General features: G+C 36.8%; 3 protein-coding genes across 4 annotated transcripts in view; 1 reads left to right on the top strand and 2 right to left on the bottom strand.

Moving 5' to 3' along the window:
* Nucleotides 1–25,610, top strand: part of LOC144647809 (histamine H2 receptor-like) — a 410,332-nt gene that overhangs the window by 56,483 nt on the left and 328,239 nt on the right. The gene's annotated exons all lie outside the window — the stretch shown is intronic.
* Nucleotides 1,085–1,960, bottom strand: LOC144650158 (substance-K receptor-like). The gene has a single exon (XM_078509814.1). It carries the CDS (start codon nucleotides 1,958–1,960, stop codon nucleotides 1,085–1,087), a length of 876 nt encoding a protein of 291 aa, XP_078365940.1.
* On the bottom strand, nucleotides 14,437–16,991 carry LOC144649564 (histamine H2 receptor-like). The gene is made up of 2 exons (XM_078509076.1): nucleotides 16,966–16,991; nucleotides 14,437–15,363 (listed from the first exon to the last, which is right to left on the bottom strand). Exon 2 carries the CDS (start codon nucleotides 15,310–15,312, stop codon nucleotides 14,437–14,439), a length of 876 nt encoding a protein of 291 aa, XP_078365202.1. The 5' UTR covers nucleotides 15,313–15,363; nucleotides 16,966–16,991.

Here is a 25,610-nt window from a genome sequence, read left to right as displayed (position 1 = left end):
AAGTGAACTTACAATTGATCATGTACACTATCTGTTTTTATGGTTAACATTGCTATATGGTGTACAGTACAATAAGGAGACTTGGCACTGGATATCTTCAAGCATGCGTAATGCCAAAGTTAGTCTGAAGACCACGCTTTTTAGTGGGACGAGAAAAAGGGCACCACAAGAGAGGTAGTTTTATACGTTTGAGCGTGTTTAGCTCAAATTCAAAATTGGTCAAATTCCCTTCCTAGGGTTCTATGTCGGAAAGGACAATTTAGTCGCTACCCAACAAACGTGAAATGTTGTCGCTACTTTAAAGGAGTCGTTACTTTTGAAACTTTATATGGTAGCTCAACGAATTATTCCTCAACCCAGTCATGTAGAGACTTTCTGTATTGATATTAGCTTGATATTATTCAGATGTTCAGTGCCACAAAATCATAGACATCACCCACGTTCAAGCTGGTATAACACGAATATGAGTGCAATACAATATAATTTTATTGACACCGTAAGATCTCGTCCACATGTTTAAAACTTCGGATGTTTTTACCTTTAAAGTTTTATCTGCGTCAACCATTAATTTTAAACAGAAAGATTTTACCTACCTTTAGTACTAGTTTATAAATTAAATTCCAATATAGATAGCTTAATAATTGTAAATATTATTAATTTTTACTAGTTTTAAAATTAAATTTAATTGTTAAGAGCTTAAATAATTGTAAATATTTTTAACTTTTATCTACTTTTTAGGTACTCGACCCCACAAGCTTGTAAGCTTTTAACTTTGTCGTGTTTAAATAAAGGCAACTGACTTACTTACTTATCGACAACTTCCTGAAAAGGGCTTTTCAGTGACAATATGTTAAAATTAATATTAAAATAATTAAAATTTCGCAAATCTCAGTAAGTATATGATTACTTTAACCGTAGAAAATATAGCGTGAATTTAAGCCCCCTACTCTGACACTCAAGGCACGGGTAATACACAACTGTGATTTTTTTTTTCGTCGACGTGCCCATTCATTTACAATTTCAGTCATTTAAAAATAACAAAATAACAAAGCCGGGTAGGAAAAGTGCTACATAAATATTTGCATTACATGTCATGAAGAGGAAAAACTGCAATTTGTCTTTGTTGCTGAGGTCGTCTGCGAAAGAGTGCACGTACAGCTGATCTGTATTCTGGCATGCGGATAGCGTATAATATAGGATTTACAAGCGAGTTTGCAAAAAGTAAAACAGACAGAGCCTTGAGTAAGGACATTGAAATGAAAATGCCAGTGGTGTTACTGAGAAATAGAAATAAAATATATGGTAAGTACAACAGCAGAGATACGACAGTCATGATCAACAATGTCATGGTCAGTTTTCTTTCTCTACTGGCTGCACCATGGTGTTGAGGCTGCGCTCCACAACGGACTTTAACAACAATGGACGAATAAGAAACACAGATTACTAATAGACAAGTTGCAATGAATGAATTTCGTAAGTAAAAATGAGTACTATCACCGTCAAATTTCAATATAATAACTATAATAGCAACTGATATCATCCCAGCTGTAACCCAAACAACAGCAATTATTAACCCGTAGACCCATTTTTTTATTATGCGATGTCTGAACGGCCGCAATGTCGCGTGCAGCCGTTCTATAGAAATTGCTGTGATGTTTGTAAGAGAGCATATAGGAAACAAGTTTAGGAGTGTAACTACTACACCAAAAGCCCATTGTTCAATTACGTTTTGCCTCCAGACATCACAGACTACTCCAGCCACATAGAATAGCTCGTACGTAGCAAATCCTCCAGCCAGCATATCTACAACTGCTAAATTTATAACCAGGTACGTGCTACGCTTACGAAGATTACGATTCTTTACAAAAACAATTATCGTAATGATGTTAAGTGTTACTATAGCAACAGACATGGCTAGGCCTACAGCAAGCCAGGTAATACATTCAGGAAACGAAAACATCTTGAATGCTCTCTTTTTTGTATTTGCTGTAGGATGTAAATACTCGCGTATCTGTTGAGAGAAACGAGTGATGTGTTAGTTTTTTTTTTAACTGGTTGTATAAGAATGCATGCAATTCACTTACACTAAGGCCCAGATATTTATTCTGGCGCTACAGCATGTACTCAGATATTTCTCAGCTCTTGGGATGATTAAATAAACGGCATATATGCAATGGGGGCGACGACGTTTCGATTCCCAAGGAATCTTAAATAACTTTCAGGAAAATTGTCAAAGAAATAACGTATACTAAATAAAAGTAGCTGACAACTTCCGTGTTAAATGATTGTTGAACAAAAGTTGCGTTCTCTTGTAGCGTGACATCCGATATGCGATTTACGATACTTCTCGCTGAGCGCGAGCGACATGAAAGGTCAAGCACAAGCCCTCGCTATCTCGTAATTCTTTACACAGACCGACCACACAGGCCTATTGTATTACGAAACGCAGAGATGTGATCATGTCTGTCCACTGAATTCAATAGAACTCATCAAATACATAATTTGTCTCTTTCGTTTATACTTTGTATCAGCCCTTTCTAACTTTTCAGGAGTTTGCTTCATGTTTTCCGCGGCGATTTCTATCTTGTTAACTTGACCTCTGTTCGCATAACATTTATTCCTGTAACAAGTCCCCCAGTCCCATTCGGTTTTATTGATCGGTCGATCGAGCGCAACAGAATTTGGTACAGATCCTGTAAACCGCCTCAAAACATAGGTGATAGACTGACGTTATCGCCCAAAAAGTATTATAATTTGTAAGCACTCAAGAAGAAATTGGAAATTAACTTTCAAAACTTGTTTTTAAACCCCATCACTTATTCACTTTATCACTTGTTTATGCCAGTTTTCTCCAGCATTGTTTTGTTTCAATTTTTTTTTTAGTTATGAATTAAGTACTTCCCCGCTTGTTGTTTATGCGCATCCTTACTGCGCACGTAATTCATGTCGCAACAACCTTGAACCCAGAAACTTCGTTCCTCTTGACCAGCGGTCGGGAAACGAGCGACCCTGGAAAGGTCTGATTGAAAGTTCGAAAATATCGGACTTCCCGTTGAATTGCGTATGCCTAGCTTTCAAAAGCATGACTCAACGAGCTTCTTAGTGTTTTACTCTCGGCCATTTTTATTGTTTTCAAAGCCAATCAAAATCGATCCCGCAACGAAACTTTCAAGATTCCCTCGTTTCGGCAAGCTTCAGTCACTCTCTTTAATGGTCGGTGACCCCCAGATTTTTTCGATAAACAACTTTTTTTCTATTTCTCAACAGATTGTAAAAAAATGAACAAAAAATCAATGTGGGAAGTTTAAAAAAATTCCAATTTTTCTGTCCACGCAGTGTAAGCTGAGGGCGAGAAGAAAACGCGTCGTACCTTTAATTTGCTTCAACAGGCTGCCGCGCGCAAAGAACTAAAACAAGACTTGTCTTGGTATTTAAATGATTAGAATGACTTTCTTTTACGTATTTGTGCTTCCTAGAAGAGCAGTTATCATGGCATTTTACGTAAAATTGAGACTCAGCGGCAAAGCAATGTTCTTTGCAACAGAGAGGATGTATAATTCTATGGTAACAGTGATCAGAGAGGAAATTATCGGGAAAAAAGTTGAAAAACTCTCCAACATACTTTGTTAGCAAGAAGCTGTCTTTGCTGAATTTTCTTGTTAAAGGACAGGTCCACACTGCAAAGAGAAAGATAAGTGTAATAGTCAAAAAATTCATTTAAGAAAAGCACTATGATACCTCTATACATAGGTTATCTTACAAACGCAAAAACAAAATGCGATTTTCTTTCTCGTCGAAAACAAAACTTTTTGGGTGTGATCTCGAACCAATTTCAAAACTAAAAGAACATTGTTAAGCGCACAAATTTTCTCCAACAACACGAGTGTAGGATAAAAGAAACATGACATGCATTGTTCAAACTTACACCCACAACATCTAAATACATTTTGTCACTTACAAAGAGCTGAGTTAATGCCTTTCTTTAATTTGAAATGTTTAAATTGACTTCACCTTCAATTGTGATGCTATCTGAAAAAAGTGACTAAGTCTCAAAGCTTTGCTAATAAAATCATGGTAAGACAGAATTGAAACAGTGTTCTTCTCAACAGAGAGAGTGAAACCTACGGGAAAACGTTATCAGATAAGAAGTCTGATAAGTCGTCAACCTACCTTGTCAATAGAAACCTTTAGTGTCCGGTGAGTGGTCTCAGTGTTAAAGAAAAACAGTCACACTGCAAGGAGAAACAGTAATAACATAAGAAACCAAAAGTGTTAACACGATATTAAGAACGCCTTCGCGTTAATATCAACTATACTTGGAAATAGGCCAAAATGAAATTCCTTCAAACTCGGCCTGAATAAAGCCCTAGGGGCACTAGTTACAAAAATATCAGTTTAAGATCAATCGGTTAATTTTTGATTTTTTAACAATTTTTTTCTTCCCAAAGCCCGAAACCGGACAAAATCGAACACAAAAGTAGGGTCAATTCGGAGGCTTCTCCAATCGAAAATAAAATTTTTCATTGAAAACGAATTTCATATCGTATTTGTACCTCCATTCTTCTATCTTTAGAAATAATTAGATCGCAATTTGATAAGAAGGCAAATATTTTACAAAATTTTGAAAGTCGCTACCTCAAGACAGCTAAAAATAGGCCAAAATTTACCATATTTTCAACTGCTCTAAAAGCCTCCTGGTACATCGTTTTGCCCAAAACGGCTTAATCAGCCTGAAAGAGCATGTTTTTCACTACAAATCTGTGAAATAAAATTTTTGGGTAATTAAAATCGCGAGCGCTGAGGCGGCGAAGTAAATGCAGCTATCTTCCTAAAAACCCGACCTTTGACCTTGCCGCAACGAAACCGCTAATAACGAGTTGTGACAATCTTTTCCTTATTTTGCGTAGGTTTCTTGTTTTATCGGTTGAAAACATGTATAACGTGATGAATGCAATCTTACTTGATGCATGAAACGCCCAAAAGTCACATATAGACTTCTGTCAGTTGGACAAAATAAAGCACTTCGTTTATAAATACGCATGCCGAAATTTAAACTTGAACGAATTCAATATTGAATTTGGTTTATGCGTTAAACTAGTTAAATCACGGCAATACCCACCTGAATATTCATATTCACAACGGTGCCATATCCCTGGAATAACGTTGAAAGGGAGCTCAATCAAAACTTTGCAATGTTTGCGACTGATACTAATCGAATTAATGTTAAAATTGTCACGCGCTGATTGTTCATCAGAGGAAAACGAATGTATTGTTTCCACGGGCAACCCCAAAAAAGTCACTTCCGTTACTTGAGCGATAAAGTTTTTTTTTTTTCATTATAGTCTGTCTTAAGGATAAACAATATAAAACCTCACTTACAAATTATTTTCTTATTAAGGGACCGTTTTTTTTATCTAAAGTAAATTAATTTGAAATTGGTTTACGCTGGAATTTACACAGAATTATTGACAGGTGTCACCAGTTTTCCGATAAATGTTCATTTCAGTATCGAAACTTGCGAGAAAAAGAAATCTTCTTTTAGTTTTCTTATTGAACTGTGATTGCATTTGTTGATATAAGAGAAAAAAAGGCGAAAAGTTTAAAGTAAGTAAGTAAGTACGTTTACTCGAAAAAATTATTGTGTGCGCTCGTTGGCTTGCTGTGGATACGCAAAACATGTTGGCGGTGATTGTGGTTCGAGTAGAGAACGACAAGCGAACGATCATGATGAGTGTGTACGACTAGCTGAATGCTGTAAAGATATCAAAGGCCACCTAAAATTCTAATTTACAATTCTACCCATTTCACACGTTTCATACAGTGTAAAATAGACTTTCCATAATCGAGTCGATACCAATAATTACACTCCATTCACCGCGCCCCGCACCACCCACATCGGAGAACCTTTTCAAGCATTTAAAAACAAAACGCTTTCCTTTAATGGTACACAGAGGAGAGTAGCGAAAGTGTGTGTGTGTATATGTGGGTTTATGTTATTTGGGAAGCTTAACCCGGGGAGGGGGGGGGGGCATGACAACACACTATTGGGAAAATACTACATCAAAACAATAAATAAAATGGGGGACGTGACATTTTTCTCACCAATCAAAGGGATTGGTAGGTGGGTGTTATTTGTAAGGTACTATGAGTAATTTTTCAGATTGGCTTCAAAGCACTAATAAATGAAAGCCCCTTCGTTGAATCCTTAAGTTCGTCACGCAATCTTTTCTCCCCAATGTGGGAAGGAAGGCGTGACGAGACCAAAGGATATTTGCGTTCAATCAAACAACTAGCCTGTTCCAGGCGTTCGTTTAGTTGGGAAGCGCGAAAAACGGCGAGCGAAAAAAAAAATAAGGGGAGGGGGGCGGGGAGGAGAGCGAGCGCCCCCTCGCCTTAGACCCCTCCCCATTTTTTCGCTTGCCGTTTCACAACTAACCGAACGCCTGGAACAGGCTATCAAACAACGGGTGAGGGTAAAGTGAAGGTCGAAACATTTCTCACAAGAAGTTTTAAAAACTTACTTGAACCAACAGGGATTATGACTGTGCTGACTTTGTAAAGGCGACGGGACTGCCCAAGTGTTATCCCTCGCTCCCTCTTTACATTAGGTTTTCTATGCGCTGCCCATGAAGTCGAAATTGAGCAGGTTTTTCTGTTTTTTTCGCCACCTTAGCCCAAATGCGTCGCGGTGTCTTGGGCAAATTCCCCTCATCCTCTCTTGGCAAATTGTTAGATTTAAATCCGACTCGTCTTCATCAAATATACCTTTAACAGGGAAAGATGAAAACAAAATGTCCAGAGACAAAATAAAATAAAGTTGATTATGTAAACAATGCAAAAACTGCATTAACTTGAGTTTCACTTACCCGCCCTAGCCAGCAAAAGTGTTGCCTCTGAATTTAATGACGAATCAGAAACACAGCAAGTTTTTAGGTGGCCTTTGATATCTTTACAGCATTCAGCTAGTCGTACACACTCATCATGATCGTTTGCTTGTCGTTCTCTACTCGAACCACAATCACCGCCAACATGTTTTGCGTATCCACAGCAAGCCAACGAGCGCACACAATAATTTTTTCGAGTAAACGTACTTACTTACTTACTTTAAACTTTTCGCCTTTTTTTTCTCTTATGTCAACAAATGCAATCACAGTTCAATAAGAAAACTAAAAGAAGATTTCTTTTTCTCGCAAGTTTCGATACTGAATGAAATGAACATTTATCTGAAAACTGGTGACACCTGTCAATAATTCTGTGTAAATTCCAGCGTAAACCAATTTCAAATTAATTTACTTTAGATAAAAAAAACGGTCCCTTAATAAGAAAATAATTTGTAAGTGAGGTTTTATATTGTTTATCCTTAAGACAGCCTATAATGAAAAAAAAAAAAAACTTTATCGCTCATGTAACGGAAGTGACTATTTTGGGGTTGCCCGTGGAAACAATACATTCGTTTTCCTCTGATGAACAATCAGCGCGTGACAATTTTAACATTAATTCGATTAGTATCAGTCGCAAACATTGCAAAGTTTTGATTGAGCTCCCTTTCAACGTTATTCCAGGGATATGGCACCGCTGTGAATATGAATATTCAGGTGGGTATTGCCGTGATTTAACTAGTTTAACGCATAAACCAAATTCAATATTGAATTCGTTCAAGTTTAAATTTCGGCATGCGTATTTATAAACGAAGTGCTTTATTTTGTCCAAACAGAAGTCTATATGTGACTTTTGGGCGTTTCATGCATCAAGTAAGATTGCATTCATCACGTAATACATGTTTTCAACCGATAAAACAAGAAACCTACGCAAAATAAGGAAAAGATTGTCACAACTCGTTATTAGCGGTTTCGTTGCGGCAAGGTCAAAGGTCGGGTTTTTAGGAAGATAGCTGCATTTACTTCGCCGCCTCAGCGCTCGCGATTTTAATTACCCAAAAATTTTATTTCACAGATTTGTAGTTAAAAACATGCTCTTTCAGGCTGATTAAGCCGTTTTGGGCAAAACGATGTACCAGGAGGCTTTTAAAGCAGTTGAAAATATGGTAAATTTTGGCCTATTTTTAGCTGTCTTGAGGTAGCGACTTTCAAAATTTTGTAAAATATTTGCCTTCTTATCAAATTGCGATCTAATTATTTCTAAAGATAGTAGAATGGAGGTACAAATACGATATGAAATTCGTTTTCAATGAAAAATTTTATTTTCGATTGGAGAAGCCTCCGAATTGACCCTACTTTTGTGTTCGATTTTGTCCGGTTTCGGGCTTTGGGAAGAAAAAAATTGTTAAAAAATCAAAAATTAACCGATTGATCTTAAACTGATATTTTTGTAACTAGTGCCCCTAGGGCTTTATTCAGGCCGAGTTTGAAGGAATTTCATTTTGGCCTATTTCCAAGTATAGTTGATATTAACGCGAAGGCGTTCTTAAAACACTATGAACTTAGGGATAATTTGTGGTTAAATATTGGCGCATTTGTATTTTCAGCAGTCGTAAAGAATGTAGCCGCTGTACCATTTCAATCTTTACTTGCTAACGTGACCGACTTAGACCAAAATTTTTTCTTTTTTTTACCTTTTCCGTAGAAAATTATTTGATGTTTTACAGTAAGTTAAATTTTGGCAGTATAACGTTAACCGGATTTAAACATTTTAAAAGAATTTTCTATTGGAAAATTTAAATTTTCTTATTGTTAAAAGCGGTAGCATTCTAAATATCGTGGCGTGTTAGAGATATTGACCTTATTTTTTTTGTCTGCAGTTGACCAGTGTAGGCCGATTGTTTTGAACCAATTGAAAAGCACACGTTATTTGACGAGGATCACCGAGTTCATACAATATAAAGGTTACCCATGAACATCATAAAAAACGTAGATCAACAGAAGCAAAACTTCAATTTTTGATTCTTATAACTTCCAAGACCGAGTTTTAGTTTTTGCCATTTTCATAACGAACTGCATAAAAATGATTTGTTTCTTCTGGATGAACAAAAGAAACTCGGTATTTTATTCGTGGTGGGTTTTCGGAACTGTACTCTTTAGAACAAGGTCAACTTTAAGTTTAAGTAAGAAGTAGATAATAATAATAGTATTGTGTTTAAATAGAAAATGACTTTAAGACTCCTTTTAGGCTGAAAGTGCCAGTAACCAGTTGAATGAGTACATACCGCTCTTCTCAGTAAATCTCAAACCTCACGTGATTTTAAAACTAAACTACTCAACGTTCGATCGATTCGCTATAATGATAATGATTAAGCATTTATATAGCGCGTTTTCCATATGTATATGTTCAAATGCGCTGTACACATACTGTAATTTACTACACAAAGGCCAGACCACAACACCGGGAGCTTTGTGCCCTACTCTTTGCGATAAGTGTGTGGGTTCTTTTAACGTCCCCTGCTATAAGACTACATGAAGATACAGGAGACGGGACCTACGGTTTATCGTCCTTTTCCGAGAAGACTAGAATGTCTAACCATTTGCAGATCGAATTACAAAGGCAGCACATTCTCCTCAGTTATTTTAAGACCCTGAGTGTTAGTCCGGTCTGGGGTTCGAACCCTCGACCTCCCGCACATCAGTCCGGCGCTCTACCAGCTGAGCTAAACAGGCGGCGCTACTTAAGCTTCCTGAAGATTTTGTCTTGTACTTTAAAGACCCCTTCATTTATCCGAACAAAGTAGAAGCTTGGTAACCCAACTCAACTGTTCGTTTAGTCCATGGATTAATAAGGCAAAAAACGCAGCCAATTCGAAATCGCTTTCTCTCTATGACTGCTACTCAGCTTTTTCAAAAAAGCATTTGTATAATTAGTATTTCCGAAATGCAGCTGCCTCAAATTTCATGTTCGAATCCCTGTTGACCGTTTTCTACCTCCAAATTATTATTATCGTGGCTTGTAAATAATTGTTTCATTTTTCTTGGGTAAGGTCTCTCGTTTTCGGGAAAGAAAATGTCTTGAACTCAACGACTAGAAAGCCAAATGTATATTTTAACGCGGAATCAAGAGTTCACTTCTCAATATTTCATGGCCGCGTTAAAGGTGAGACGGTCTATTGGAAACTTGAAAGGTTAGAGTTTCTTTGTGTTGGAAGTTAAGCGCCCGCCTTTACCAGAAGGTCAAGACACGAATTTGAAGATTATTTAGCAACAGATAACTTGGCGCTTCTGACTTTCCCTTATCCAGTATTTTGTTTCTCGGTGCTGATGAGTTCACACTAATGAAGACCTACATCGTGAAAATAGCATATAGAGAAATGAAAAATTACAATTCCAGAGTTGTTTAACTCTCAAAACCAAGCTGCAGCTGTCTCTCAATTTTTACAAAGAACTGCATTTTTTAACCAATGGGACAAAATAAACTCGAATTATATCATTCCTGTTGCATTTTCGGACATTGCACTGTTTACAACAAGACCAAATTGAATTTTTCGAAAAACGTAGTTACATTATTTTGATTTTGTGATAAATATGAACGCTAAAAGCCTGGTTTTCACTAGCGACGCAAGCACAAGCGCAATCACGCAAACAGAAAAAAATTGACCCTTGTTCTTGTGCTTGACACAAGTTCACGCATAAGCATCAAAATTCAATGTGCTTGTGAATTTGCTTGCGTCGAAGCCGTATTCACGGTGAAATATAATAGCTGGTATCCTTACGCTTGTGCTTGCGCTTGTGCTTGCGTCGCTAGTGAAAACCAGGCTAAAAAGATGAACGCATGACGTTTACATGTTTAATTATATAATTAATGTACCAAAATTGTGCATGGAGACAAAAGGCAATAAAATAACTTTGTGCGAATTGCATAGTTGTAAAAGATAAAATTAAAGTCGTAAACTAGCGAATGAAGGCGAAAAGGTAAGGTCAAAGACAAAATCAAGATAAAGGAACAGAAACCTCTCGTCGTAAACCAACAATGCGCTGTTTATCATTTTAAGTGCGATCTGTGCACAGGTGTCCCAAACTCACGATTCGAGAAATCGATCAAATAAGTGATTTATGTAAGCGTATGAATGATTTGTGTAAGCGTGTGAGTGATTTATCAAAGCGTAGCGAGTGGGACGTGACTACGTGAAGCGCGCGGTGTTGTGTTACAATTTAGGCCGTTGGAGATATTTGAGCGCTCTATAACACTTTGTATGGAGTCTAAACTAACGTAGAATAAAAGCGCTCGACGAAATAAAAAACGATGAAATTCAATAAAATAAAGAAAATGTGCCCGCCTTTCTTGATTTCTGTTGTCCTTTTGGGCTATTTCATCGTTTTTTGGGGGGTTTGAGATTTTTGTCGTAGCCTTCATAAGACGAAAATCTCAAAACCCCCCTTAAACGATGAAATAGCCCAAAAGGGCAACAGAAATGAAGAAAAGTGAGTACATTTTCTTTATTTTATTGAAAAAAAGATAAAATTTTATTTCGTCGAGCGCGTTTATTCCCCGTTATTTTAGACTCCATACAAAGTCTTATAGAGGGTCATAGAGCGCTCAAAACTGTAACACAACACCGCGCACTTCACGTAGTCACGTCCCACTCGATACATGTCGATTTCAAACTGTGCCGTAGTCTAAAAGACGGGAACAAGGTGTGCAGGAAAGCTGAAAGCGCCAGTAGTGATGCATAAATCGTTCGATTTGGAGCGGAAAGGATGATGTTTTTTTCAAGCCGACCAGACGAGTATAAAAATGACCTTTTTTTCATTACGTCGGAGGGGAAAATCAAGCCACGGATTCGAATTTTGGCGAGAAAACGGCCTCGCGGCACGGCTCGTTCGAAATTGCTCTGTCCAGCCTTGACTTCGTCTTATGAACGCTACGACAAAAACCCTCAAAACTCCCCAAAAACGATGAAATAGCCCAAAAGGACAACAGAAATCAAGAAAGGTGAGTACATTTTCTTTGTTTTATTGAAAAGAAGGTAAAATTTTATTTCGTCGAGCGCTTTTATCAGGGTCGTAACCAGGTATATGGGATCAGGGATCACAGCCTTGGGATCGGGATTACAGCCTCGGGATCGGGATCATGGACCCGGGATCCCGGGTCAAAAGTTATGGGATCCGGATCGGGCAATCAGATGGGATCAGAATGGAATCAGGGATCAAATGTTGCCACATTTTGGGGATCAGGAATACCTATACCTGGTATATACCTGGTTACGACCCTGCTTTTATTCCACGTTATTTTAAACTCCATACAAAGTCTTATAGAGCGCTTAAATCTCCAACGGTCTAAATTGTAACACAACACCGCGCGACTTCAAGCAGTCACGTCCCACTCGATGCGTTTAAATAAATCACTTGTACGCTTTCATAAATCATTCATACGCTCGCATAAATCATTCATACGCTTACATAATCATTTATTCGATCGATTTCTCGAATCGTGAGTTTGGGTCGCCTGTGATACGCTTTGATAAATTACTCTTACGCTTACACAAATCATTCATACGCTTACATAAATCATTTATTTGATCGTTTTCTCGAATCGTGAGTTTGGGTCGCCTGTCGGGGTGTCGACACTTGCACCAGCTCATCGAAGAACAAGAAGGATCGGCTATACATGCCATTCGCAGAGTTTTTTTATTTAGCCTAATATTATCATTGCCTATTGTCTCCATGTACATAATTTAGTGCTTTTACTATATCTTTATACATGAAATTTTATTATTGGACAGAACTTGAAAATGACCGTTGAACGGTCGAAACGTCGTTCTTCTTTTTTAGCGGTTATTTTTATTTCGAAATCAATTTTTTTTTTAAAAAACTTATTGATTCGAATATTTTTTTACGTCGAAACTGCTTCGAGGACTCTTGTTATGTATTAAAATGCTTATAACAGCTGAGTATTCGAGTTTAGATTTACTTGGATATATACTTATGTCAGCTAAATTAGTGGAAGCGACCACAGAACTGTAAAACGTGACAATTAAATACAAAACCTCCCTCGGTTTCGAACTGACTGATCTTAAATAATGTTTCGAAGAGCGATTGTTTTAACCCTGGCCATGTTCTTTACAACAGAACGGATATACCTACAGTAAAAATTATCAATTGAGCAAAAAATTATAAATGATATTATGACGAAAATATTGTTTTACTTAACATTTTATTAAAGATAATAACTAGTCTTATCTTTAATTACACAAAATGAAAAGCAATATTTTTAGTTATTATAATGAATACAATAAATCACAAATTCGTAATAACACTATCAAAGGATGAAATTAAGAAACTAACATAAATAACATCAAGTAATATAATAACTGTTTTTCTACTTATAACAAATATCACAGCTGGAATGGATTTTACAAAAGTAAACGTAATTATCTTTAAAATGTATTCTAAAATGTTCATTAACTGAGTAAAAGTGAACTTACAATTGATCATGTACACTATCTGTTTTTATGGTTAACATTGCTATATGGTGTACAGTACAATAAGGAGACTTGGCACTGGATATCTTCAAGCATGCGTAATGCCAAAGTTAGTCTGAAGACCACGCTTTTTAGTGGGACGAGAAAAAGGGCACCACAAGAGAGGTTTATACGTTTGAGCGTGTTTAGCTCAAATTCAAAATTGGTCAAATTCCCTCCCTCAGTTCTATGTCGGAAAGGACAATTTAGTCGCTACCCAACAGACGTGAAATGTTGTCGCTACCTTAAAGGAGTCGTTACTTTTGAAACTTTATATGGTAGCTCAACGAATTATTCCTCAACCCAGTCATGTAGAGACTTTCTGTATTGATATTAGCTTGATATTATTCAGATGTTCAGTGCCACAAAATCATAGACATCACCCACGTTCAAGCTGGTATAACACGAATATGAGTGCAATACAATATAATTTTATTGACACCGTAAGATCTCGTCCACATGTTTAAAACTTCGGATGTTTTTACCTTTAAAGTTTTATCTGCGTCAACCATTAATTTTAAACAGAAAGATTTTACCTACCTTTAGTACTAGTTTATAAATTAAATTCCAATATAGATAGCTTAATAATTGTAAATATTATTAATTTTTACTAGTTTTAAAATTAAATTTAATTGTTAAGAGCTTAAATAATTGTAAATATTTTTAACTTTTATCTACTTTTTAGGTACTCGACCCCACAAGCTTGTAAGCTTTTAACTTTGTCGTGTTTAAATAAAGGCAACTGACTTACTTACTTATTGACAACTTCCTGAAAAGGGCTTTTCAGTGACAATATGTTAAAATTAATATTAAAATAATTAAAATTTCGCAAATCTCAGTAAGTATATGATTACTTTAACCGTAGAAAATATAGCGTGAATTTAAGCCCCCTACTCTGACACTCAAGGCACGGGTAATACACAACTGTGATTTTTTTTTTCGTCGACGTGCCCATTCATTTACAATTTCAGTCATTTAAAAATAACAAAATAACAAAGCCGGGTAGGAAAAGTGCTACATAAATATTTGCATTACATGTCATGAAGAGGAAAAATTGCAATTTGTCTTTGTTGCTGAGGTCGTCTGCGAAAGAGTGCACGTACAGCTGATCTGTATTCTGGCATGCGGATAGCGTATAATATAGGATTTACAAGCGAGTTTGCAAAAAGTAAAACAGACAGAGCCTTGAGTAAGGACATTGAAATGAAAATGCCAGTGGTGTTACGGAGAAATAGAAATAAAATATATGGTAAGTACAACAGCAGAGATACGACAGTCATGATCAACAATGTCATGGTCAGTTTTCTTTCTCTACTGGCTGCACCATGGTGTTGAGGCTGCGCTCCACAACGGACTTTAACAACAATGGACGAATAAGAAACACAGATTACTAATAGACAAGTTGCAATGAATGAATTTCGTAAGTAAAAATAAGTACTATCACCGTCAAATTTCAATATAATAACTATAATAGCAACTGATATCATCCCAGCTGTAACCCAAACAACAGCAATTATTAACCCGTAGACCCATTTTTTTATTATGCGATGTCTGAACGGCCGCAATGTCGCGTGCAGCCGTTCTATAGAAATTGCTGTGATGTTTGTAAGAGAGCATATAGGAAACAAGTTTAGGAGTGTAACTACTACACCAAAAGCCCATTGTTCAATTACATTTTGCCTCCAGACATCACAGACTACTCCAGCCACATAGAATAGCTCGTACGTAGCAAATCCTCCAGCCAGCACATCTACAACTGCTAGATTTATAACCAGGTACGTGCTACGCTTACGAAGATTACGATTCTTTACAAAAACAATTATCGTAATGATGTTAAGTGTTACTATAGCAACAGACATGGCTAGGCCTACAGCAAGCCAGGTAATACATTCAGGAAACGAAAACATCTTGAATGCTCTCTTTTTTGTATTTGCTGTAGGATGTAAATACTCGTGTATCTGTTGAGAGAAACGAGTGATGTGTTAGTTTTTTTTTTAACTGGTTGTATAAGAATGCATGCAATTCACTTACACTAAGGCCCAGATATTTATTCTGGCGCTACAGCATGTACTCAGATATTTCTCAGCTCTTGGGATGATTAAATAAACGGCATATATGCAGTGGGGGCGACGACGTTTCGATTCCAAAGGAATCTTAAATAACTTTCAGGAAAATTGTCAAAGAAATAACGTATACTAAATAAAAGTAGCTGACAACTTCCGTGTTAAATGATTGTTGAACAAAAGTTGCGTTCTCTTGTAGCGTGACATCCGATATGCGATTTACGATACTTCTCGCTGAGCGCGAGCGACATGAAAGGTCAAGCACAAGCCCTCGCTATCTCGTAATTCTTTACACAGACCGACCACACAGGCCTATTGTATTACGAAACGTAGAGATGTGATCATGTCTGTCCACTGAATTCAATAGAACTCATCAAATACATAATTTGTCTCTTTCGTTTATACTTTGTATCAGCCCTTTCTAACTTTCCAGGAGTTTGCTTCATGTTTTCCGCGGCGATTTCTATCTTGTTAACTTGACCTCTGTTCGCATAACATTTATTCCTGTAACAAGTCCCCCAGTCCCATTCGGTTTTATTGATCGGTCGATCGAGCGCAACAGAATTTGGTACAGATCCTGTAAACCGCCTCAAAACATAGGTGATAGACTGACGTTATCGCCCAAAAAGTATTATAATTTGTAAGCACTCAAGAAGAAATTGGAAATTAACTTTCAAAACTTGTTTTTAAACCCCATCACTTATTCACTTTATCACTTGTTTATGCCAGTTTTCTCCAGCATTGTTTTGTTTCAATTTTTTTTTTAGTTATGAATTAAGTACTTCCCCGCTTGTTGTTTATGCGCATCCTTACTGCGCACGTAATTCATGTCGCAACAACCTTGAACCCAGAAACTTCGTTCCTCTTGACCAGCGGTCGGGAAACGAGCGACCCTGGAAAGGTATGATTGAAAGTTCGAAAATATCGGACTTCCCGTTGAATTGCGTATGCCTAGCTTTCAAAAGCATGACTCAACGAGCTTCTTAGTGTTTTACTCTCGACCATTTTTATTGTTTTCAAAGCCAATCAAAATCGATCCCGCAACGAAACTTTCAAGATTCCCTCGTTTCGGCAAGCTTCAGTCACTCTCTTTAATGGTCGGTGACCCCCAGATTTTTTCGATAAACAACTTTTTTTCTATTTCTCAACAGATTGTAAAAAAATGAACAAAAAATCAATGTGGGAAGTTTAAAATTTTTCTGTCCAAGCAGTGTAAGCTGAGGGCGAGAAGAAAACGCGTCGTACCTTTAATTTGCTTCAACAGGCTGCCGCGCGCAAAGAACTAAAACAAGACTTGTCTTGGTATTTAAATGATTAGAATGACTTTCTTTTACGTATTTGTGCTTCCTGGAAGAGCAGTTATCATGGCATTTTACGTAAAATTGAGACTCAGCGGCAAAGCAATGTTCTTTGCAACAGAGAGGATGTATAATTCTATGGTAACAGTGATCAGAGAGGAAATTATCGGGAAAAAAGTTGAAAAACTCTCCAACATACTTTGTTAGCAAGAAGCTGTCTTTGCTGAATTTTCTTGTTAAAGGACAGGTCCACACTGCAAAGAGAAAGATAAGTGTAATAGTCAAAAAATTCATTTAAGAAAAGCACTATGATACCTCTATACATAGGTTATCTTACAAACGCAAAAACAAAATGCGATTTTCTTTCTCGTCGAAAACAAAACTTTTTGGGTGTGATCTCGAACCAATTTCAAAACTAAAAGAACATTGTTAAGCGCACAAATTTTCTCCAACAACACGAGTGTAGGATAAAAGAAACATGACATGCATTGTTCAAACTTACACCCACAACATCTAAATACATTTTGTCACTTACAAAGAGCTGAGTTAATGCCTTTCTTTAATTTGAAATGTTTAAATTGACTTCACCTTCAATTGTGATGCTATCTGAAAAAAGTGACTAAGTCTCAAAGCTTTGCTAATAAAATCATGGTAAGACAGAATTGAAACAGTGTTCTTCTCAACAGAGAGAGTGAAACCTACGGGAAAACGTTATCAGATAAGAAGTCTGATAAGTCGTCAACCTACCTTGTCAATAGAAACCTTTAGTGTCCGGTGAGTGGTCTCAGTGTTAAAGAAAAACAGTCACACTGCAAGGAGAAACAGTAATAACATAAGAAACCAAAAGTGTTAACACGATATTAAAACACTATGAACTTAGGGATAATTTGTGGTTAAATATTGGCGCATTTGTATTTTCAGCAGTCGTAAAGAATGTAGCCGCTGTACCATTTCAATCTTTACTTGCTAACGTGACCGACTTAGACTAAAATTTTTTCTCTTTTTTACCTTTTTCGTAGAAAATTATTTGATGTTTTACAGTAAGTTAAATTTTGGCAGTATAACGTTAACCGGATTTAAACATTTTAAAAGAATTTTCTATTGGAAAATTTAAATTTTCTTATTGTTAAAAGCGGTAGCATTCTAAATATCGTGGCGTGTTAGAGATATTGACCTTATTTTTTTTGTCTGCAGTTGACCAGTGTAGGCCGATTGTTTTGAACCAATTGAAAAGCACACGTTATTTGACGAGGATCACCGAGTTCATACAATATAAAGGTTACCCATGAACATCATAAAAAACGTAGATCAACAGAAGCAAAACTTCAATTTTTGATTCTTATAACTTCCAAGACCGAGTTTTAGTTTTTGCCATTTTCACAAAGAACTGCATAAAAATGATTTGTTTCTTCTGGATGAACAAAAGAAACTCGGTATTTTATTCGTGTTGGGTTTTCGGAACTGTACTCTTTAGAACAAGGTCAACTTTAAGTTTAAGTAAGAAGTAGATAATAACAATAGTATTGTGTTTAAATAGAAAATGACTTAAAGACTCCTTTTAGGCTGAAAGTGCCAGTAACCAGTTGAATGAGTACATACCGCTCTTCTCAGTAAATCTCAAACCTCACGTGATTTTAAAACTAAACTACTCAACGTTCGATCGATTCGCTATAATGATAATAATGATTAAGCATTTATATAGCGCATTTTCCATATGTATATGTTCAAATGCGCTGTACACATACTGTAATTTACTACACAAAGGCCAGACCACAACACCGGGAGCTTTGTGCCCTACTCTTTGCGATAAGTGTGTGGGTTCTTTTAACGTCCCCTGCTATAAGACTGAAGATACAGGAGACGGGACCTACGGTTTATCGTCCTTTTCCGAGAAGACTAGAATGTCTAACCATTTGCAGATCGAATTACAAAGGCAGCACATTCTCCTCAGTTATTTTAAGACCCTGAGTGTTAGTCCGGTCTGGGGTTCGAACCCTCGACCTCCCGCACAGCAGTCCGGCGCTCTACCAGCTGAGCTAAACAGGCGGCGCTACTTGAGCTTCCTGAAGATTTTGTCTTGTACTTTAAAGACCCCTTCATTTATCCGAACAAAGTAGAAGCTTGGTAACCCAACTCAACTGTTCGTTTAGTCCATGGATTAATAAGGCAAAAAACGCAGCCAATTCGAAATCGCTTTCTTGCTATGACTGCCACTCAGCTTTTTCAAAAAAGCATTTGTATAATTACTATTTCCGAAATGCAGCTGCCTCTAAATTTCATGTTCGAATCCCTGTTGAACGTTCTCTACCTCCAAATTATTGGCGCTTTGCTAGTCATTTCTACTACGCTCATTATTATCGTGGCTTGTAAATAATTGTTTCATTTTTCTTGGGTAAGGTCTCTCGTTTTCGGGAAAGAAAATGTCTTGAACTCAACGACTAGAAAGCCAAATGTATATTTTAACGCGGAATCAAGAGTTCACTTCTCAATATTTCATGGCCGCGTTAAAGGTGAGACGGTCTATTGGAAACTTGAAAGGTTAGAGTTTCTTTGTGTTGGAAGTTAAGCGCCCGCCTTTACCAAAAGGTCAAGACACGAATTTGAAGATTATTTAGCAACAGATAACTTGGCGCTTCTGACTTTCCCTTATCCAGTATTTTGTTTCTCGGTGCTGATGAGTTCACACTAATGAAGACCTACATCGTGAAAATAGCATATAGAGAAATGAAAAATTACAATTCCAGAGTTGTTTAACTCTCAAAACCAAGCTGCAGCTGTCTCTCAATTTTTACAAAGAACTGCATTTTTTAACCAATGGGACAAAATAAACTCGAATTATATCATTCCTGTTGCATTTTCGGACATTGCACTGTTTACAACAAGACCAAATTGAATTTTTTCGAAAAACGTAGTTACATTATTTTGATTTTGTGATAAATATGAACGCTAAAAGCCTGGTTTTCACTAGCGACGCAAGCACAAGCGCAATCACGCAAACAGAAAAAAATTGACCCTTGTTCTTGTGCTTGACACAAGTTCACGCATAAGCATCAAAATTCAATGTGCTTGTGAATTTGCTTGCGTCGAAGCCGTATTCACGGTGAAATATAATAGCTGGTATCCTTACGCTTGTGCTTGCGCTTGTGCTTGCGTCGCTAGTGAAAACCAGGCTAAAAAGATGAACGCATGACGTTTACATGTTTAATTATATAATTAATGTACCAAAATTGTGCATGGAGACAAAAGGCAATAAAATAACTTTGTGCGAATTGCATAGTTGTAAAAGATAAAATTAAAGTCGTAAACTAGCGAATGAAGGCGAAAAGGTAAGGTCAAAGACAAAATCAAGATAAAGGAACAGAAACCTCTCGTCGTAAACCAACAATGCGCTGTTTATCATTTTAAGTGCGATCTGTGCACAGGCGTCCCAAACTCACGATTCGAGAAATCGATCAAATAAGTGATTTATGTAAGCGTATGAATGATTTGTGTAAGCGTGTGAGTGATTTATCAAAGCGTAGCGAGTGGGACGTGACTACGTGAAGTGCGCGGTGTTGTGTTACAATTTAGGCCGTTGGAGATATTTGAGCGCTCTATAACACTTTGTATGGAGTCTAAAATAACGTAGAATAAAAGCGCTCGACGAAATAAAAAACGACGAAATTCAATAAAATAAAGAAAATGTGCCCGCCTTTCTTGATTTCTGTTGTCCTTTTGGGCTATTTCATCGTTTTTTGGGGGGTTTGAGATTTTTGTCGTAGCCTTCATAAGACGAAAATCTCAAAACCCCCCCTTAAACGATGAAATAGCCCAAAAGGGCAACAGAAATGAAGAAAAGTGAGTACATTTTCTTTATTTTATTGAAAAAAAAGATAAAATTTTATTTCGTCGAGCGCGTTTATTCCCCGTTATTTTAGACTCCATACAAAGTCTTATAGAGGGTCATAGAGCGCTCAAAACTGTAACACAACACCGCGCACTTCACGTAGTCACGTCCCACTCGATACATGTCGATTTCAAACTGTGCCGTAGTCTAAAAGACGGGAACAAGGTGTGCAGGAAAGCTGAAAGCGCCAGTAGTGATGCATAAATCGTTCGATTTGGAGCGGAAAGGATGATGTTTTTTTCAAGCCGACCAGACGAGTATAAAAATGACCTTTTTTTCTTTACGTCGGAGGGGAAAATCAAGCCGCGGATTCGAATTTTGGCGAGAAAACGGCCTCGCGGCACGGCTCGTTCGAAATTGCTCTGTCCAGCCTTGACTTCGTCTTATGAAGGCTACGACAAAAACCCTCAAAACTCCCCAAAAACGATGAAATAGCCCAAAAGGACAACAGAAATCAAGAAAGGTGAGTACATTTTCTTTGTTTTATTGAAAAGAAGGTAAAATTTTATTTCGTCGAGCGCTTTTATCAGGGTCGTAACCAGGTATATGGGATCAGGGATCACAGCCTTGGGATCGGGATTACAGCCTCGGGATCGGGATCATGGACCCGGGATCCCGGGTCAAAAGTTATGGGATCCGGATCGGGCAATCAGATGGGATCAGAATGGAATCAGGGATCAAATGTTGCCACATTTTGGGGATCAGGAATACCTATACCTGGTATATACCTGGTTACGACCCTGCTTTTATTCCACGTTATTTTAAACTCCATACAAAGTCTTATAGAGCGCTTAAATCTCCAACGGTCTAAATTGTAACACAACACCGCGCGACTTCAAGCAGTCACGTCCCACTCGATGCGTTTAAATAAATCACTCGTACGCTTTCATAAATCATTCATACGCTCGCATAAATCATTCATACGCTTACATAATCATTTATTCGATCGATTTCTCGAATCGTGAGTTTGGGTCGCCTGTGATACGCTTTGATAAATTACTCATACGCTTACATAAATCATTCATACGCTTACACAAATCATTCATACGCTTACATAAATCATTCATACGCTTACATAATCATTTATTCGATCGATTTCTCGAATCGTGAGTTTGGGTCGCCTGTGATACGCTTTGATAAATTACTCATACGCTTACATAAATCATTCATACGCTTACACAAATCATTCATACGCTTACATAAATCATTCATACGCTTACATAATCATTTATTCGATCGATTTCTCGAATCGTGAGTTTGGGTCGCCTGTGATACGCTTTGATAAATTACTCATACGCTTACATAAATCATTCATACGCTTACACAAATCATTCATACGCTTACATAAATCATTCATACGCTTACATAATCATTTATTCGATCGATTTCTCGAATCGTGAGTTTGGGTCGCCTGTGATACGCTTTGATAAATTACTCATACGCTTACATAAATCATTCATACGCTTACACAAATCATTCATACGCTTACACAAATCATTCATACGCTTACATAAATCATTCATACGCTTACATAATCATTTATTCGATTGATTTCTCGAATCGTGAGTTTGGGTCGCCTGTGATACGCTTTGATAAATTACTCATACGCTTACATAAATCATTCATACGCTTACACAAATCATTCATACGCTTACATAAATCATTCATACGCTTACATAATCATTTATTCGATCGTTTTCTCGAATCGTGAGTTTGGGTCGCCTGTGATACGCTTTGATAAATTACTCATACGCTTACATAAATCATTCATACGCTTACACAAATCATTCATACGCTTACATAAATCATTTATTCGATCGTTTTCTCGAATCGTGAGTTTGGGTCGCCTGTGATACGCTTTGATAAATTACTCATACGCTTACATAAATCATTCATACGCTTACACAAATCATTCATACGCTTACATAAATCATTTATTCGATCGTTTTCTCGAATCGTGAGTTTGGGTCGCCTGTGATACGCTTTGATAAATTACTCATACGCTTACACAAATCATTCATACGCTTACATAAATCATTTATTTGATCGTTTTCTCGAATCGTGAGTTTGGGTCGCCTGTCGGGGTGTCGACACTTGCACCAGCTCATCGAAGAACAAGAAGGATCGGCTATACATGCCATTCGCAGAGTTTTTTTATTTAGCCTAATATTATCATTGCCTATTGTCTCCATGTACATAATTTAATGCTTTTACTATATCTTTATACATGAAATTTTATTATTGAAACGTCGTTCTTCTTTTTTAGCGGTTATTTTTATTTCGAAATCAATTTTTTTTTAAAAAACTTATTGATTCGAATATTTTTTTACGTCGAAACTGCTTCGAAGACTCTTGTAATGTATTAAAATGCTTATAACAGCTGAGTATTCGAGTTTAGATTTACTTGGATATATACTTATGTCAGCTAAATTAGTGGAAGCGACCACAGAACTGTAAAACGTGACAATTAAATACAAAACCTCCCTCGGTTTCGAACTGACTGATCTTAAATAATGTTTCGAAGAGCGATTGTTTTAACCCTGGCCATGTTCTTTACAACAGAACGGATATACCTACAGTAACAATTATCAATTAAGCAAAAAATTATAAACTTGAAAGGTCTTCAACCAACCTTGTCAATAGGAAATTCAGTTTCTGATGAGTGGTCTTAGTGTTATAGAATAGTCACACTGCAAAAAGATAATATTGCCGTTTAATGGGAGATTAGATTCTAACACGATGGCAAAACATTGTGAAGCCAAAAACAGTGTCTTATTTGTGCATTTTCGGCAGTTTACGAAAATATAACACTACTATAAAATTTGTTTTCAAGGATAAAAACAAAAGCCGGTTTATTAGGAGTCGCTCTGGGTACTTCTCATCTCATTAATAAATAACACTCAACCTGGCCAAATTTTCAACTTTGTTTCTAAATTCAACTCATGACGCACGAATGTAAGACTGAACTACGCCAATGTTCGTTCGCTACTTGTGCTTCAGTTCTGAAAATCCCAAATTGCCTTCTCGTTAATTTCGACTTCCTATCACGTTGTTTTTCAAAAAGCATTTGGTAGTTCCGAAATATATCAATTTCACAATAGTCTAAATTATATTTCTCTAAATTATTGGCACTAAGCTTGTCATTTTTATTATCCTTATCATTATCGTTCAGTGTTTTCATTTTTGCCTGGATTTGTTCCTCGTTTTCTTACAGAAAGCGTTTCGAAAGATCGCTTTTCAATTTTCCAAGGCCGCGAATTTCAAAACTGATGTCAATTTGAAACTTTAAAATTTAGAGTTTGTAATTATTGGAAGCCGTCGTACAACCAAACAGATAGACGGATAACTCGGTGCCATTTCACTTATCTACTACTTTGTTTTATATAACGAAAAGGAATATCAACATTTGTAGGAATTATCGGTTATTCTACGAAATCCTCTCGAAAAACGTATCTTGCAGCAGCTGGAGCCTGTTCCTTCAATTTTCCCAAAACACTGGTCAAACGATACCCATCTTTTTTTATTCTGTTGCGTTTTAACACACTGAACTGTTTATAGCAACATAAACTCAGAATGCTCGTAAAAATTTTAGATATAACTATGGCATCAAATGTACTGCAAAGGAAAATGTCTGGCACGAAGACTGTTCAACTCCAAATGCAGCAACTGACTGGCCCTGAGCATTTATTTTCGTTTTTCGTATTTATTTTCGTAAGTTAAAACGTGAAGGCGACTTCATAACTGTAAACTGAATTGACTCAGAACTGACATGGCATTTTAATATCATATAATGATGCTTTCAAAGAACTATTATTTTAGAATTACACAAATAAAGAAAATGTTAAAGTAAGCGGAAAAAACATTCTTTTCAAAAGAGATGATATATCTACAGTAAAAAGTATCTGATAAAAAGGCTTACAAAGTCTACAACCTACCTTGCCAATGGAAAACTAAGTTCTCGGTAACAAGTCTCAGAAGTGAAGGAGAACAGCCACACTGCAAACAGGAATATAATAGTGGTTAAGTAGAAGAATTGAATGTAAACAATATGTCAAAATGCTGTGCTGTGAAATAATTATTGTTTGAAATATCATCTCATCTCCATTTTCATCTGTCTGAGATCAAAAAACAAATATCACATTTCTAATATAACGCAGTGTAAATAAACTTAAATTGCTAGCACATACATGAGTAAATAATTCGGCATTGGTAATATCTAATACACTAATTTTACTTACGTCTTCCTCTCCTTAAAACGCTAATTTTCCTTACGAAGTCCTTTCAGCTGGCCCAAGGAAAACTCTTATATTCGATCCTTTAAAATTCTAATTAGCCCAAGCGTCAGTTCTCTGCATATATTTGTTTGTTTTTTTTTTTTTAAATATCCAAATATGTGTTCGAGGCGTATTATTTTTATTATCTTTATCGTCATCATAGCCTCTCCCGAACTGTTTACATTTTTGTCGCTTTTGTTTGACAAAAAAGATATTTCTTTTAAACGTGACGACGAAAAGAGCCAGATCTTAATTAGGATCATTGGATAAGACATTAACTCTTTGAATATTCCATGGTACGCATTACAGGCACCAAATTAAAACATTTTCTGTCAAAAATATTTAGCTTAAAATTTCTTGGCTGGATTCAGAGCGTGCGCCAAGGGAGGGAAACCTTCCGAATTTTTGACCAGAAATTCGAAGATTTTGGCAAAGAATAAAGATTTGGCTGAACAATGCATGTTATTCCAATCTATGCACAACAGGGGGGAATAGAAAGTCGGCATTTTTCTTTGAAGACATATTGTTGCCGGGAAACGTTGCAATTTTTGTGTCAATCAAGCCGTTGCTAAGAAAGACGTCACCCAAAACTCTGTTTTTCTCTGAAAGGGTTTGATATTGATGCATGCACGCGTGTAGAATGCGAACAGAGACGAATGTTGCGTTTGATATTTCACGCAGCCG

The sequence above is a fragment of the Oculina patagonica genome, chromosome 4 (genome assembly GCF_052425735.1).
Source record: "Oculina patagonica isolate OP01 chromosome 4, crgOcupat, whole genome shotgun sequence".
Taxonomy (NCBI): domain Eukaryota; kingdom Metazoa; phylum Cnidaria; class Anthozoa; order Scleractinia; family Oculinidae; genus Oculina; species Oculina patagonica.
This window is presented reverse-complemented; position numbering and strand designations above follow the sequence as displayed.

Excerpts from the sequence above, each read along its gene's own strand:
- LOC144650158 (XM_078509814.1), bottom strand. The coding sequence starts at position 1,960 with ATGTTTTCGTTTCCTGAATGTATTACCTGGCTTGCTGTAGGCCTAGCC.
- LOC144649564 (XM_078509076.1), bottom strand. The coding sequence starts at position 15,312 with ATGTTTTCGTTTCCTGAATGTATTACCTGGCTTGCTGTAGGCCTAGCC.